The sequence below is a fragment of the Etheostoma spectabile genome, chromosome 17 (assembly GCF_008692095.1).
Source record: "Etheostoma spectabile isolate EspeVRDwgs_2016 chromosome 17, UIUC_Espe_1.0, whole genome shotgun sequence".
NCBI classification, from domain to species: Eukaryota; Metazoa; Chordata; class Actinopteri; order Perciformes; family Percidae; genus Etheostoma; species Etheostoma spectabile.
In genome coordinates this window covers 17,534,781-17,551,677 of record NC_045749.1, presented here as the reverse complement: position 1 = coordinate 17,551,677, position 16,897 = coordinate 17,534,781, and the positions used below count along the sequence as shown (strand labels likewise).

Below are 16,897 nucleotides of genomic sequence, written 5' to 3'. Positions count from 1 at the left end.
ATGGAGAAGTGGGCCAGCCTGTGTAAAACTATCTCCATCTATCCCCGGAGGAGCCTACTTCTTTTTTAATGTGGCTCTTTTATCCCGTTGGAGAAGCCCTAACGAGGTGCCATGAAAGGACACACGCGGCTTCGGCTTTGAAAGGTGCCCCGTGTCACGTTGCCGCCCCGGGGCCACGCTTTTTTAGGTGCTGAGTTTGTGGGAAAAGCAGCAGCGCTAATGTTTATCATATGACCTAATCAGAGTTAACACACAGGTCAGAGCTGAGGAGCAGCCTGGGAACTGATGGAGCTGCTGCTCTAATAAGGAGCAGACCGCCCTGTGTTTGGTCTCGTAGGCTGCCCCGTATTACAGACAATAAGGAAATATTTTATCATCGGCAGTCTAATCGCTGGGATCTATTGCAACTGGAGAGCATCAATAAAGCAGCCGAGAGGGAAGGAGAAAGGGAAATAGAGTGAGGGAAGAAGGGAAAGGCAACAACTGGCGGAAATTATTTTAAATTAGTAGTTTAGCTTGGACAACTTGAAAACTTCAGACAGACTATTAAAGAGGGGAAATTGGAAGAATCACAGTTTTGCCCACTCTTTAGTCCTACGTCCGGTGAGGATAGATTGAGTTCTGAGAAAAATGTGCCACCTTTTTGCCCTGGTATGCCCCTGACACTTAACAAATTGATAAGGTGCCTCCAGTTAATCAAAGTGGTTAGATTATGTCCCATTACTCTGCCATCCATGTTCTACACCAAGGTTGATTGTGTTACAGAGTTCTGCTGTTGGAGCAGCCAAGGTATCAGCAATCAGAATAACAACACTGAATTTAGAACTACCAACACCCATCACTACAAATGAAATACAATCCCTTCCACTTAGCACCTATGTTGCTGCGCTGTCAGAGGATCATTTCTCACACTTTGTGAAACAAAGATCATGTTGCAGCTTCCTGTGATGGAGGAAAAGTATTGTGTGTTGCTGAAACTTGCAATTTAAAATCAAAATGTTCTCATTAATGAGAAAATAGGTGGGCCGTTATTTCTCCCCAGAGTGACCTTTTTGATCTTGGATAGCTGTGTTTAATTGCCTACTAACAGTCCATTGGTTGTGTATATGGGATATGTCTGGCCCAGGTAGGGTAGGATTTGATGAGATCTTGTGGATAAACAAGGAGAATATGAAGAGAAAATTCCTTGGCCTCTTGGCATGTGTCCAACATTAAGGCAAACTAAAAGGGAAAATGATGCGCATTAGAGTGTGCTTCTCAAGGGGCTTGGGCTGTGTTTCCCTGGATATATCCTGTCTGGCCCACTTGTCTGAGGAGCAAGAAGCCTTAGCTTTGACCCCTGACCCTGGCAAGGCGGCATCTATTGCTGCAAGGCATTCACATGCCGTTCAGAGGGAGGGGGAGTATGCCAAGAGGCTGGATAAGGGAACATTGGAATTTAGTGGTCAGACTCACAAGTTATTGCTGATCCCTGCAAGCTACTTGTGATGTGATCTCTTCCAAAGCTAATCATTACATCTTGGTGGTCTTCAGGCATTGACGCAGCCTCAGTCTTATCTCTTGGGGGCCTCCATATAGTGGTATTTGTAATCCTTTTCCAAGAAATAATGTTACAATTTTTTTTAAGCAAAGGACAATAGTTTAAATTTCAGAGGCATAGAAATATACCTTTGGAAGTTTTAAAGATTCAAAAAGGTTGTGATAAAGATAACTTTACAGATGTTGCACATTTATTTTTGAATCTCTTTAACTGTCACAACACTTTAAAAGAACAGTTCGACATTGTGGAAAGCACACTTATTTGTTTTCTTGCCAAGAGACATGATAAAGGCTGGAAACAGGGGGAATCAGCGAGCCTGGCACTGTCCAAAGGCCAAACATCTGCCTACCAGCACATTTAAAGCGCACTAATGTACATCTTACATATTAGTTGTTTAATCTGTACAAAAGCCTGAAGTGGAAAACAACAAGTTATTGTTTTACATGGGGCTTCCTGTTATCACAGTTATGACAAGACTCCAAGAAGTCACTGCGCCCGGCCAACTACTCTTTTAACTTTACCTAAAAGTGCCCGGCCACACAGAACAGTTGTTACATTTTTGAAATATGTTAGGTCCATATGTGTTTGTGTTATGTCGTGAATGTGAAAATGAACTGCTACGTCCTCTGTCAGCTCTAGCCACTGAAAAGAAATAAGCAGAGAAATCAGACAAATTACAAAAGCTGGTCAGTCTGATGTTATGTTGCCTAAACTCATTATTATTCATGAGCTCGCCCAGTTGCGCTGGGTAAAGGATCCTGATAGCCAGGCTCTCGTTGGCAAGCTGTTAGCCAATCAGAATCAAGCAGCTTAGCTTGTTATTAATTATTATATTAATGAGAACACAGGCACAAATCAAGCTGAGTCTTCTTGCACGCTTTCTGTACCACACTAAAATGGCTTGAAACAAGATAACCAAGGCAGTCCATGGTAGAACTTTAGACATTACCACAAAGTAATGAAATACGTGTGGCAGGGTACCTTTATTACACATGTACTATAAAAATACTACTTCTAGTGTCACACACAGCATTTTTTGCATGCCATTTACATCAATCCACCATAAATAGGCTATGGTCTAAAATCTGAAACATCTGCATATAAGCGGTCAGTCTGTGAATGTGAGTAAATGTTCTTGCTGTTTCTACATTTAGGAGAAAGCTCGGAAAAAAAGTTTGGACATTGCTAGCCTGAGTCAGCTGGTGTCACAGCAGTCTCCTGCCATGCTACTGGTTGTACAGGAGAACCACAACTCTGATGGCCATTATGGCTTTACGTGTCGCTACAGAGAAGACAGCGGACTGGTGGTGGTCAAGGTGGACAACTCTCACCTCTGTGTGGATGACAGGTAACACACAGACACATACAAAACCAAGTTATGTGGTTACTTAGTAACCACATAACTTACTCAGTCGGTATGTAACTCATCAAACCCCTTTCTTTTATGGCTCATTTTGTTATGCTTGGTAGCTATGGGAACCCATCAGATATTGGCCCCAAAGCAAGCAAACACTGTAATGTAATATTTGGATGCAGAAGAGAGTGAAACGGAGCAGATAAAACACCTTATATAATGAATCAATTACTGCATTATAAGAACATGCTTAGAATCGCAGCACTCTCAAAGTATTTTCACCCACCACACACACGCGCGCGCGCACGCACAAAGCAGTTGACATATCGCAACTTTCAGGGACAATTCTGCCAAAGAAAGAGAAGTCTGCATGACAGTGCAGAGACAGACGCTGAAAAGAGTCAGTGTGTGTTCACATATCATAGCATCTGTGCCAGTGCTCTTTACGCAGATATTAACCAAATACAAAGGATTGCTATTTCCCTGTCAGTTGTATTTGGTTGGTTGTGAAATTTTGTGTATAAGTAATATATATATAAGAGATTATTTATTGCTTGTTAAATAAGCTTTACAGGGGTCCTGCCTTTGCATGTAGAGAAAATCCTAACAGTCTTTATGTCATCAAAAAAACTTTTCTAATTTGGAATGAGGTGATGTTGGACTTTAATGATGAACATTTTAAATTCAGTGTTTCTATATTATTTGTTTAATATGTGGAATTTGTGACTGTGTGTGTGTGTGTGTGTGTGTGTGTGTGTGTGTAATTGGCCTTGCAGATTGGTGGAGGTGAATGGTGTGCCGGTGGTCAACTCTACACAGGAAGAGCTGACTGACATCCTGCTGCAGGGACCCAGCGCTAAAATAGTTGTCCTTCGCCAGACCCCACCAACCCCCACCTCCCGGCAGCCGCCTCTGGTCCTGCAGCGCATCGTCAACCCTAATCCCATGCAAATAATTTGCCCAGAAAGTGATGTGACCACCATGGAAACCCCTCCACAGCGGAAGGTAATGGCCATCTGACGATATGACGGACAGAAAATAAACAACTACAGAGACTCAGAGAAACGGTGGTGATGATGTCTGTCTGGGAATGACCCATAATGTGAAATACCATTTGTTAGTTATTTACCTCCATATGTCAACATGTTTACTGTATTAATGAAATGTTCTTTGTAGATGTTTGCCAAAAGCCTTGTAGTTAGGTATGACAAATAGTAACATGGCTGGGTTTTTGTGTACTTTAAAACCTCACCACATGTACATAACTTCTTGGTAGTTACTCGTAATGTATAATCCATATTGTTTCAATGTATGTGCAGAACAATGGCCATGAAAAATATATTTCTGGAAACGAAAACAAAGAACACAAACAAAGACTACATTCACTTCTTTTTTTTCTATTTGGATCTCTTCTTGTTCTACAGCATATTTGTGGTATGAGAGAAAATAAATAGTAAAAGGAAGAAACACAGAGACAGCGCTTTACTCCACTGGATATGTACTGTAATAAGAATTTATTTTTAGCATCCAGCAGGGTAATATCTGAAGTTGCAATGTAAGCCTGATGAGGACACAGCATGCTCCCCCTTTTTAAGGTACAGATGGAACAGGATAGAGTAAAAAAAAAAAGTATAACAACAACACGCCCAAAAGCTTTATATCCTGATTTCTCTTTGAGGATTAGACACTAGGACGGTGTGGTTTAGTGTTCAGAGCAGAAGAATATTTAAAAAACGAGTCACGTCTTCCCTTTGTATGTTGTAATGTAATCCACTGTGCTGTAGAAAATAAACCCTTGGGCCCGGAAATGCCTCATTTCTTAGCCTTGTTCTCCCTCGTTAAGTGTCAGTGGATCATGCAAGTCTGACAGAAAGACAGCACGAACACTACCAAACCCTGACCCAGACCCCTGGGGTCTAAAGAGCCTGAGAGGAAAAGTGATGAGATCCGTTTCTCTTGCCATTTGATGAGAAAGGTCACAGGTCAGTCACCAACACATTTGTGCATTAATGTTTTTTGCAATCAAAGGCAAATGAGCTCCATATAATCCCAGATGATGACAGAGATGGTATTTTCTGGTTGCCAAACAAACCCACAAGGAGGGAGGAGTATGATACTGGCAAGAGAGAGATTTGAGAGACTTTAAGGGAATTAAAGTCAACCATGCCACAACATGTTCATTTATCCACTGACACAGATGAACCATAATGATATACCTCGGAAGCATAACAATATAGTGAGAAGTTATCCAAAACCACAAAACAATGCAATAGGGTGTAGACACGTAGAGCTGAAGAGAGAGAGAGAGAGACGGAGGGAGATAAAGGAGAGAGACACAGAGAAGAAGAGACGGAGAAAAACTGACAATGGTGATGATGCTCATTGTCAAAGTAACCATCCAACAGCGGGCTGAGCTCAATCAGGCCTATTCTTTCATTCAAGACAGAATGAAAGAGAGAAATTAATAGCACAGTTAAACCACACAGAGACAGAAGGCAGAGGCGAGATGGCAGAGTGGCATGGCTGTCTTTATGGAAATAAATTAACACTGGAGAAAATGAGACACAATCCTATAAACACTGCTGCTGGCAAGAGTAGAAAGACACAGTGGGATTCCCAGTGACCAACACTCCCTAGAACACACACTCACAGGCTTTGATACTCCAGCTATAAACAACGGCAAGTTGTCAATCTAAAAAGCAGAGGAAATCTATTAGGGTGAGTAATTGAAGTGACACTGTGAAACCTTCAAAACATTTTCAAAGGTGCTGTCAAGTCAAAAGGACAAACCGCAGGACCCAACGCTCTACTGTATGCTAGTGAGGAACATCTGCAGTGAGTTTAACCTGTACAGTGGCCTCCTTCTATACTACCAAGGCGCCTCAGGTTGACCCAGGCCGTACCTGACACGTAGTGGCACAGAGCAACCAACACTGCATCTGGTTTGCCTTAGCAGCCTCGGTAAAGCTACATCCAGCACACACTGATAAGCTGTGAGGTGAGCTCGGTGTGGCTGGATTCCGCTCTTTCGCCCAGCGAGCCCCAGCGTCTCACTACCCAATCCCCTTCTCTCCCACCTCCTTCAACTCTCTAACCACCCCATGACATTTAAGGGTGCCTGGCATCCGTTTGAAGTGGGAGAGGGGGCATAAGCTCTGGTTTCCTGCCCAAATCCCACACAAGCCAATAAAATGCATGCAGGTCTGAAGCGAGCCAAAGGAATTCCTGTCCACTAAACGTTAAACAAACAAGACTGGCATTGGCCTTATATTATACTGTACATTATAAAGAAGCGTTGCTTAAACCAGACACTACCGTATCTTCTTGTTTTTATAATAATCCCTCTTGTACGTTTGGGTGTGACTGCTCCATGACTCTCAAAATGACAGTTAATGAGGTGGTTAGTAAGATGTTAATTAGAAGATAATCATTATAATCATATGTAAATCGTCTTGCATTTTCATGTAGCTTTGTACCTTTATGTATGATATCGCCATACACCTTCTAGCCTCTTGTATTTCAGTAATCATTCAGCAGCAGTGAGAGCAAGGAAGGTTAGAAGCAAATCCCAGGAGCTTCTGATTTCATTTTGTTTAGGTGGAAATGGGGCTTCTGCCTTTTCCTCTGGCAAATCTCACACTAAGTAGCCGCACTAGGCACTTGAGAAAGTCCCTGGAGATATTTATGTGTTGACCCTCTCGTGGTCACCAGTGCTGTGTTATTTAACCTTTGTCCCTGGTATGTTCTTACTGCATTTACTGCCAGTCCAGACAAGCTGGAGAAGTACTGCCATCTACTGGCTGTCTCAGAAACCTCACACCATTGTCTTGAATTAATGAACAGATGAGAATGCCCTTTTGAGGCTGATTATGAAGTGATCCTATTATTGATACAGAGCAGGCGATTTATCAGTTATCTTCCATGAATGGATGAATACCCAAGGATCACATTCCTCTAATTACTCTTGGTTACGTTAATTTTTGTGCATCTGGCGTTTATTCATGTTTTAACTGTAATTTGAAGTGTTATTGTAATCATTTAGAAACTATCTATCGCAGAATGTATTTTTGCAGAATAAAGCTTTGAGCAGTTTATAAAGAATAATATTTATTACATGTGATACTTTGTAATAAGATTACTGTCATAAATGTAATTACATTTATTTCCCCCGAAACCCTTTTCCAGTCAGCAGGTTATTTACTATGCCACACAGTCAGATTAAGTATAAAGTAGGAGAACGTGCGTGATTGATGACTACACTTGGAGGTTAACGTGGGTTTAACTACCTCCAAATTAATGTGAATAGGCTGGATCTGGCGTGGGGCTACTTTTCAAAAGCGTCTGAGAGACAGTTTAACACTCTCCACACTGCTCAATTATAAGGCTAATGAAAAGGCTATTAGGATTACATCTAACGTGTGCTTTTGATGAGACAAATATGTTGGTAAAATTGCTTTGCATAGCCTTGCCAGCAGGCAGTGATTGAGAAAGGTCAGCATAAGGTATTAGTCATTTTCCAATCCATTCTCTCTGAAATATAGAGGACATAATGGCCCGTGTCTCTGTTCAATAAAAGGTTTAATTAAAGCAAGATGAAAATGGTGATTATAAAAAATCATTGTGGAACACAATCAGCAAAGAGTGGCCGGGATATTTTCTAATTGAGCAGTAGCATAGTGCAGACTACTGTACAAAGGGAGGAGAAATTCATAACAAGAGGAATAAATGAAATGGAAAAGGTGAGGTGGATAATACATCAAAAGAGTTTTATGCCTCTGGTGATCTATGGTTTTCTCTTTTTTTAGAAGCTGGTGTTGGGTTATTTGTATAATAAAAAGAAACATCTTCCCACACTCTGAACAAGTACTTCATTTATAAACCTCCAGGCAATTTCTGGCATTGGGAACTGTTTTGGCATTACTTCTGTGCTGTAAGGAGTAGGCTTGTCTAGGAAGAGGGCGGAATGGCAGCAAAAGAGAAAGTCCACAAAGGGAACAAAAATCCAATGTTCATTGGAGTAAATACTATAAGCAGTATTTTTCAGACTTAGGTAAGTCAATTAAAAGTAGCGAAATAATGCATGTCTCACACTAGAGTTATTATTTTTGATGCATTCCATGCAAATCAGTTAGTGCAGTAAACATCTTTAGAAAACCCTTGCAACCACACAGCTCTTTCCCATGAACCACCTGTGATTACACTCTAGATGGCAGTAGAAGTCTCGGTCTTCTCCCTGTCAAAGAAACATTCTTGAAAGTCTTAGCAGAGAAGGATGTATTACAAGCATCCATGTTTGAGAGACTGCCAGCCAAATCCTCAGCTCGGGATGATTATTTGCTCCTCGATGGTTTGGAAAGTAGGCCAAGTCACCACTAATTCTGATTTGCAGTAAAGGTTTGACACAGGCAACAGACATCAAATGCATCATGTTGAAGGAAACACAAGAACAACACGCAAATGCAGGATATTCAATTTGATGTTGTTGATGTTTGTGGGAATCGAGAAAGGTTGCTATGTTGCTTGCAGTATAAAGACTGTACATCTTCTCGCTTAAAGGAGAATTCCAGCAAATTTTTACATTAATCATTTTGAGGAGGAAATAAGTAGCTGCATATTTCTAGTGATCAAGATTAACTCAAAAAGATTAACATGAAATTGGCTGGAATTCTCCTTTAAATCATTTATTTAGAGCCAGTACAATAAATGCTGGGTGTCTTCAGATTCAAGAAAATACTCAGTTGTGCACAAGCTGAAGACTCTAGCTCTTACTAACAGCAGCAGAGATTAAGTTGTAATGGAAAAAAAATCGATGATGGGATACTTGTTGCTTTTATGATGTATAGAGTGTTAAATAAAACCATAATTTGCTGCTTTAACATAAAAATATGACACGGTCTGGTTGATTCAAACTGATTTGACAACGCATTTTCCCTCACATTGCACACTATGACACAACCTTTTCTTGCAATATGTGTTGTCACGCTGACACACAAACCCACTAACTAAACAATGTGTAGCAGCAGGTTACATGCACTAGTATGCATAGGTTTACATACCACTTTTTCCCATACACTACACACTCAGGCACACACACACACACACACACACACACACACACACAAATAAAAGGGTTTATGGGGAGTGGTTGATGGCGAGTGAACAGGCCAGAGGAGATGGAAGAAACACACCAGGGGGAATGATGAGAGGAAATGATGCACATGATGAGTGCTGAATGGTTGGCCAGTGGGACAGACCCTGTCAGACTGTCTGCTAAAGGGGTGGAAGACAGAGAGAGATGACTGCAGAGAGGACAAGGAAGAGAGATGAAGCATGAGAGAGCAGGGGAAAAATGATGATCAATGTCAAAGTACTATTACTCTGTGACAACCAAGGTTTTCCATGTCTTGTTTTTTATGAACGCTGCACTTCTCTGTGACTGTGCTGCATCTCCGCTATGCAGTTATAGCCCAACAATGGATGATTACTAACTTGAAGGGTTGCGAGACAGAAAACGGGCCAGCAGCATGTTTTATTCAACTCTTATTACATAAATTCTGTGTTGCAGTTTCCAGTTCTCTTTTGCATGAGCATTTCTGTAGCCCAGAAATGTCTAGGGCTCCCGGTGCTGCATTGAGCGTTGTTTGCTTCCCATGTCTTCAAGCTTTTCATCTGCAGAGCGGGCCCTCTCACAGAAACAATAATGACCCAGTTCTGAGTTTGTCTCCGTCTTACAGCCAGTTCTCTTCTGTCCTAATCATAGTCCCTCAGCTCCATGAGCTGCCGCACTACCAAGACAGGGGAGAGAGACAGAGAGCGAGAGAAAAAGAGAGTGGGGTGGGGGGAATAAAAAGAGAGCGAGGCGGAAAGAAAGTCAGCGGAAAGAGACAGAGAGCTAATCTCCGAGGAGGAAAAAGAGAAAGGATGACAAAATATAAGGATGGATGGATAGATCTGCTCACAGATAGAAATAGAAAGAGAGAGAAAGACAGAGAAGGTTAACCACAGTACCTTCACTGATTCATTCCCTATAGAGAGCACATCTAAAGGCAGGATTGATTCCATGACAGGTTGTAGAAGAAGGAAAATGGAGGCCTGATGCACCGTGCTCCTTCATCTGCACATCTGTCTCTGGAGACACAGGAAATCAGGTCATCCTGTTCATCATCAGGTGTGACTATACTATATTTGCTAGCAGGGTTAAGGAACCCTGTTGTGCTTATGTAATATATGACAGAACGTACTTTGTGCCATGTACCATACCTGTGAAAATATAAGGAAAGATGTTGGAGTGACATGAAATGTTGAAAGATAAAACCAACTGAGTGAAATCAATGGATCAGGGCTTTTCTTGGAAGCATTTAGTGGGGAAAAAGCACGTCTCGTGAGCTAATTTCACAGTTTTGTATCTCGATAATCTGCTCAGATGGGTTACACATACTGTAGTATGTCTTTGCTAAATTTGCTGACATTTAAGGGATTTATTTCAAAGATGCCTGTGAGGAGCAGAACAATTTGGAGAGATGTAGGAACACTATTATTTTGCTCTGACATATTGAAGTGTTTGGCAAGTGAAAAGATGCAAATCAACATGTATACATGTCCTACCAATTAGTAATGTGTCTCAAACCTTCAGAGTCAAAACATATATTTGTAAAGTGACGGCATGTTAGCTGTTTGAGGAGTTGTAGTTGTAGTTGAGTTAAAGGAATGGTTGGGAAATACACGTTTGCTTCCTTGCCCAGAGGTATATGAAAAGATACCACTCTTAAATCTGTTGGTTAAATGTGAAGCCACAGCCAGGATATGGTTAGCTTACCTTAGCATAAAGAATGTAAACAGTTAGCTTAGCTCTGTCCAAAGGTAAGAAAAAACAAAACATTCCAGCACCTCTAATGCTCCCTATTTTGGACGTGATGTCTTGTTTGTTTAATCCATACAGTCAAAGTGTAAAACTTCAACTTGGGTTTTTATGTTGGTTTATGTGCTGGAGTATTTTATGTTTGGGTTCAAGAAAGTCACTGCACAGTGCTGGACTATTTCTAGGCAAAGATATAGTCCAGCACATAACCGCCTGTAAAAAAGCCCACAACTTGTCATTGTACTCTTGCACACTTTTAGTTTAGTTAAGGTTACAGTAAGTTTTTTGTTAGACTTGTAGAGTTGTGATGGTTAAAGTCAAAGTGGATGTCATCAATGAAAGGTCAACATAATAAAAAAAACAGTGTGTGTACATGCTTGCACATTACATGTATGCTGGGAAATCATGCACGCATCATGTGCAGAATCTAGCGGAGGATTTCTAGGCTACAAGAGAAAAAAAAAGCAATAGCATTCTCTGACTGCGGCTTCATGTTGATGTCACTCAGGTCTACAGTCGGTGATGCAAATGGACAGGAGAGTAAACACTAGACAAATTGTGCATCCAGCATGAAAACATCTCCCTCTCACAGACACCCTTGACAATGGGCTCGTGCCAGCAGGGGATTGTGGGGATAGATTTGACCTTGACAGTCTCTTCATACCTGGCACAGTACCAAGCCAAAGAGTGATATTAAATGATAAAAAAACTGAGTTTATTGGGGAAAAAAGATAAGAATGTGAGCAACTCAATTTGAAAATGCAAGATATCTCTTTGCAAAGTCCTTCTATCTTTGTGATGGTAACTGACAGGATGGTTAAAGTGTACCACACGGTATTCTGTGTGTCTGGGGGAGGGGGAGGTGTAAATGAGTCAACGGTCAACGGTGCCAAAGCTGGAGAGACACAGAGTTGACTTTGTGCTGGCAACGAGCTGGTTTTGGGGGAGGGGGATTCCTTGCCTGGCAGTGTCTGCCTATCAGAGAAGGGGGACCACATCTCAATGGCTCATAAGCTGTCTGTATTATGCTAAGACATGTATCCTTGAGGGAGCATAGATTGGAGTTGAAAGTCACACAAGGACGGAGATTTAGCAGAGCCAACAAGAAGAAGCTACAGCCTGCTACAAGTCCTGGGTGACATACAGTGCTGCATCTGCAAAAAGTAGTTTAAATGTCCCATGGCATGAAAATTTCACTTTATGAGTTTTTTAACATTAATATGAGTTCCCCCAGCCTGCCTATGGTCCCCCAGTGGCTAGAAATTGTAATAAGTGTAAACCGAGCCCTGGGTATCCTGCTCTGCCTTTGAGAAAATGAAAGCTCAGATTGGCCGATATGGTTACCTCCCATTTCTCTGCTTTGCCCACCCAGATAATTTGGCCACCCATGAGAGAGAGACAGCATAGCTTTAAAAACGAGCAAAGTGTCAGTTAGTCAAGGCCACACCCCCAGCCTCCACCTTGCCCCCCCTGAATTTTGGGAAAGGCTGAAAGAGAGAGGAAAGAGGAAAGAGACTTCAAATACAGTATTAGGGGACCACTAAAGCCTATATAAAAGAATCCAAAGAGCACCATGTCATGGGACCTTTAAATAACTTTGTTTACATTGGTTGATTGTGATTCAACCTGTTAACAAATCAATACTAAATGATATGTTTTATAGTGATGCAGATAAAAGTGAAATCAACAACGATATTTGATTTATAGCGATAAACACAGGATTGACACATCTTAATATGGAAGGTTTAACAGGCCTCATAAATAAAGACATCTGTGCCATGTTTGTGTCTGTGTTATCTGGGAGTTTAACTGCATGTATTTCCACCATGCGATATATATCTCTGACATGAAGAGATGAATTACACCCTCAGCTCATTTCCTCCTCCTTTCCAACCTTTACACAAGGTGACCTTGTGTGTAACATCATTTACAACTGAATGACATGTTTGCTGTTCATGGGGCTGCCAAGCCGAACAGTGCTAGAGTAGTGACATGTTGCTTAGCTGGTCTATAGAACTAAATGGTACAATTCAGTGAGAGGGGGAATGTGTTTGCTTCCCTATGCCTTCCATCTGCTTGGTTTACACTGATCATTTCTTTCTAAAATGAGACTGCAAACAGTGATGACATTATGGGGGGATAAACAAAGCACAGATGTCTTTTCAGTGTGATCAACAGCCTCCAACTCATCTTGCTACTTATTGGGAGCTGAACTGCCATGGAACAGAACAGAATGTGGTTTCAGTACTGAAACAGAAAAAAAGCTGACTGATGATTCCTGGCTTTTGATTACCTCCACATTACCTTCAGTACACGTGTAAGATGCAACTGCTAAGCCCTAACTGGACCTCCTTAATTTTGCGGTCTAAGTCAATGACAGTATTGGCCGCACCTCTGTCATCCTGTCCCCATTCTCTACCAACCAGGGGCGGATGATGTGAAATATTGATTTGCATGTCCACCTATATCACCACGCCCTGGCTTAGCTGTCAAGTTCATTTAGAAGAAGCCTTTTTAATGGCCCTTTGATGCCAAGCTTGCGGCACTAGCCAGAGCAGAGGTGCAGAAGGAGGGGGGAGAAGTCCCTCAGGGTAGAAAACACAATGGACACAAGAAGGCAAGAAAAAAACATAATGCTGTGCAAAGATTCTCATAATCTATCATCAGGCTTACGATCAACAACAACAGTGGCTGCAGTGGAGTAAGAAGCTATGCACAATAACTATATTTAGGGTATAAACCTGCAGTTATTCATGCAAAGGGAATACGTTGATTGGTGCATCAAATGAGTTTGTACACTGTATTTCCCAATTAGTCAGTTCAGCATGGATACACTCTTCTGCTTCATATAAACAGCCAACAGCCTTGCCTGAACTTAGAAAAACACACACACACACACACACACACACACACACACACACACACACACACACACACACACACACACACACACACAGACATGCACGCACGCATACATGCATAAATGGATACACACAGCCACATACACAGAGAGTATGAAACATTTGTTTATGAGTTGCTTCTGAGACAGGATGGCCTTTGCTGAAAACATTCGGGTTAAAGTGTACTCTACCGTTACAGAGTGAGGGTCAATGTTGCGTCCCTGGTTCAGTGGTCAATACACCGATGTTAGGCTGAAAACTGATGCCACGTGAGACTGTGTGAGAGATAACGAGGTGACCTTTCCATGTACAGGATCTCAAAGACAAATTGATTTTAATGCCTTGACTCAAAACCCCTTTACTCTTTCTTTGAACAGTCGGGGTTCTCTTAACAAGAATAACTACTGCAGCCCAGGCTTAACAATTCAGCCTTTGAAAATTTCACAAAGATCAGTTGCTGTTGATAGTTGATGGGTTTGTTTTCCTCTCTCTCTCCTCTCTCTCTCTCTCTCTCTCTCTCTCTCTCTCTCCCTCTCGGCTGCCGTCGCTCAGCGCTCTCCGCTCATCTCTCTCTCTCTCTCTTTGTGAATTTAGATGCTGCTTCAGTCTGACAGCGACAGCTCAACACGAAGGGAGAGAAACCAGTGGCCTTTATTCTCACTGCAATGGTCCCTGACAACGTCTGAATGGCAGAGGGAAGAAGAAACCTACTGAGACAACAGAGGGAGTCAGACAGGGTGGTGTGATGGTAGTGGTGGCAGACAGACATGGTCTAGGGACAGAATGAGGGAGAAAGGCCCACATCACCATTGATGGGACAAAGACTCCAAACACCACCTAGTGTCCCGGCTCAAGAAAAATACACCACTACATGAAAGCAAAGGCATTCTCTCTGTAATCCTGAGGTGTGCAGAGAGGTGTGTCACAATATACACTTGAACTGGGAGAGGCCGATTAAAACACAGCCATGCTGTGACAGGCGGCATTGTGGGATAGACGGATAATAGGCAAAGGGGAAAGGCTCTCTATTACACTACCAGTGTGAAATCCAAAGTCTTTATTGTTATAATGTCATTAGCCTCATCCTTTGTCCCCCTTTTGAAGATTTGCATCATCCTCCCCAAACCCTGTTTATTTATTTATTTGCATGGAAAATATAGGTCATGCATTCATACAGACCATACATTTTTAATAGTTTTGCAGCTTTAATTCAAATGTCTGCAAGCCGCCCCTGTGAGCCAATCTGCCGCAGACGCCAAGTATGAATTAGGCACAAACAACACACACAATGCATAGCAGTGCAGGGTGCCTTTTCAAAAGCCTGAGGTATTTACAAATAATTCCTGCATGGCATGATTAAAACATCCTTTTCTCAAAGTGTGTGCTATGATATTCAATGTGACAAGAGGACAGAAACCTCTGCTTATAATTGTGGATGATAAAAAAAACAAGAATTCTTACTCCATAGTGGACATGTTTCTCTTAGTGTGAGTCACTTGGATGAAAACATCAGGCCAAATCATTTACAAAAATGTAAAATGTCAATGCAGCTACATCCTACAAACGGGGCAATAATCCAGCCTTTACCTGGACGAAAAGACATAGATGCATCTAATCTAACAAGCTCAATTTTGGGATACAACCACAAATTATTTGATGTGTGGTTGTGTTGATCAGTCAAGCTCCTTTTCTGGGAGGCATAAGGGAGCCCAGGGGCTGTAACTGGCCTTTTCCCTCCCACAATAGCATGTTCTATCATTTGCACTCTTTTATCTATCACTGAAGAGAGGGCACTTTGTCTGTGTCGTCAGTACCAGTCATCACCTCTGGGATTATATGAGTCCAACATGGATGCTTGGTCAAATAAGCACTTTGAAATTGATATAAAAAGGCAGGGTAAAGGACATGTTATCTTTGAATGTGACTCAAACTCTTGAACGCCATGCCGACTTCCGCAGGCAATGGGTCTGCTTATGTTGTCTATTCTCAACCATTAGTTATAGGCGAGAAGCAAAATGCACAAACCAATTTCATGTGGTAGATCAGGCACAATAACAGCTACAGTGTGTACTATCAGAGCAACATCTATGTGGTATTTCAAGGGCAAGAACGGCACAGGATCAATATTATGGTTCATTTCACATCCGTTTAAATCTGATTAGACTGTGATCTGAACCCCTCTGTTTAAGTAGAAGGGAATATTGTCTTTACTTTTAAACTTCTGGGAGGCAACTGAGCCATAACTGTCTTTTGGATGATATACCAGGAGATAAAATGATAGGGAAAATAAAACCTTAAGAAGTATTTAATTCTTCATTTATAAATTTTCTCAGCTCAGCGGTTTGCCAAATGTCACTTCATTTCAATTACCAATTTGTGGGGCAGCGGCTTGTACACGGTCCCATACTAGCAGCCTAAAATCTGCTTTTTATATGTTTAAATGGACTTGTATTTTCATATTTTATTTTGACGGTTATTAACTGCTTTTTAATGTTTAATTTCTTGTACTGCACTGTAACATTTACTATTTTAATCTTTTTATGTAAAGCATAGTTTTCTCTCATGGTTAGAAATATCTGCCAAATTACACAGATTTCTGTTGGTTCCTTCTGATTTCATTTGATTGAATTACACCAGTTTGATACCCGTTTACTTCAGTATCTATTCTAATCATTATTGATTATATCTTACTGCAAATAAAGAGATGAAAATGCTGCAATGCATGAGAGCTTTAACGTCAAATGTGACATATACAATATTTGCAGTACGCATATTACCAATTCAACAGGTGCACTTGTTTTAGACGATGATCATCCAACTGTGGTAAAAATACTCCAAATGAAATGTAAGCTTTTAGGTCAGCCGGATAAGAGAACAATAGCCAGGTTCTTTAACTAAGAGCAGCCATAGTTTTATTTCTTGAAAGCATTAAATGGGAGAAATCAATAAATGTCTCCACTCTTAGCCTGCCAGACAGGAAAAACCCATTTTTTTATTTCATGCTCTGTCTAAAACTAAAATTGCAAAGAGAACAGAGTTTAAAGGAGAATTCCGGTTGATTTCAACAAGTAGCTCTGTTTTTTTTTTAAACGTGTAGTGCTGTCAGTAGCAAGACAAATGAAAACCATTGGTGCTGTCTACACCGTGTTAGCACCCAATAGGCTTAAACAGGCTTAAACAGGGCAAGTTTTAGTTTTTAGCCATGTGCAGTGATTCCTTCCAAGCAAACACAGTGAATCAGAAGG

The 16,897-nt window shown here is 41.3% G+C and overlaps 1 protein-coding gene and 1 long non-coding RNA gene across 4 annotated transcripts in view; one reads left to right on the top strand and one right to left on the bottom strand.

Annotated features, from left to right (window-relative positions):
* Nucleotides 1-16,897, bottom strand: part of LOC116704884 (uncharacterized) — a 115,124-nt gene that overhangs the window by 21,875 nt on the left and 76,352 nt on the right. The window lies entirely within an intron of this gene.
* Nucleotides 1-16,897, top strand: part of LOC116704877 (uncharacterized) — a 30,405-nt gene that overhangs the window by 9,046 nt on the left and 4,462 nt on the right. Inside the window, exons 15-16 of one of the 2 annotated variants that reach the window (XR_004335798.1) lie at nt 2,695-2,888; nt 3,671-4,129. Coding sequence is in view for 1 of the 2 variants with exons in the window: in XM_032540568.1 (XP_032396459.1) it covers nt 2,695-2,888; nt 3,671-3,914 (438 nt within the window). In the remaining variant the exon portion in view is untranslated. Of the gene's footprint in view, nt 1-2,694; nt 2,889-3,670; nt 4,703-16,897 lie in introns of those variants that run through there. The other variant, XM_032540568.1, reaches the window with a different exon arrangement.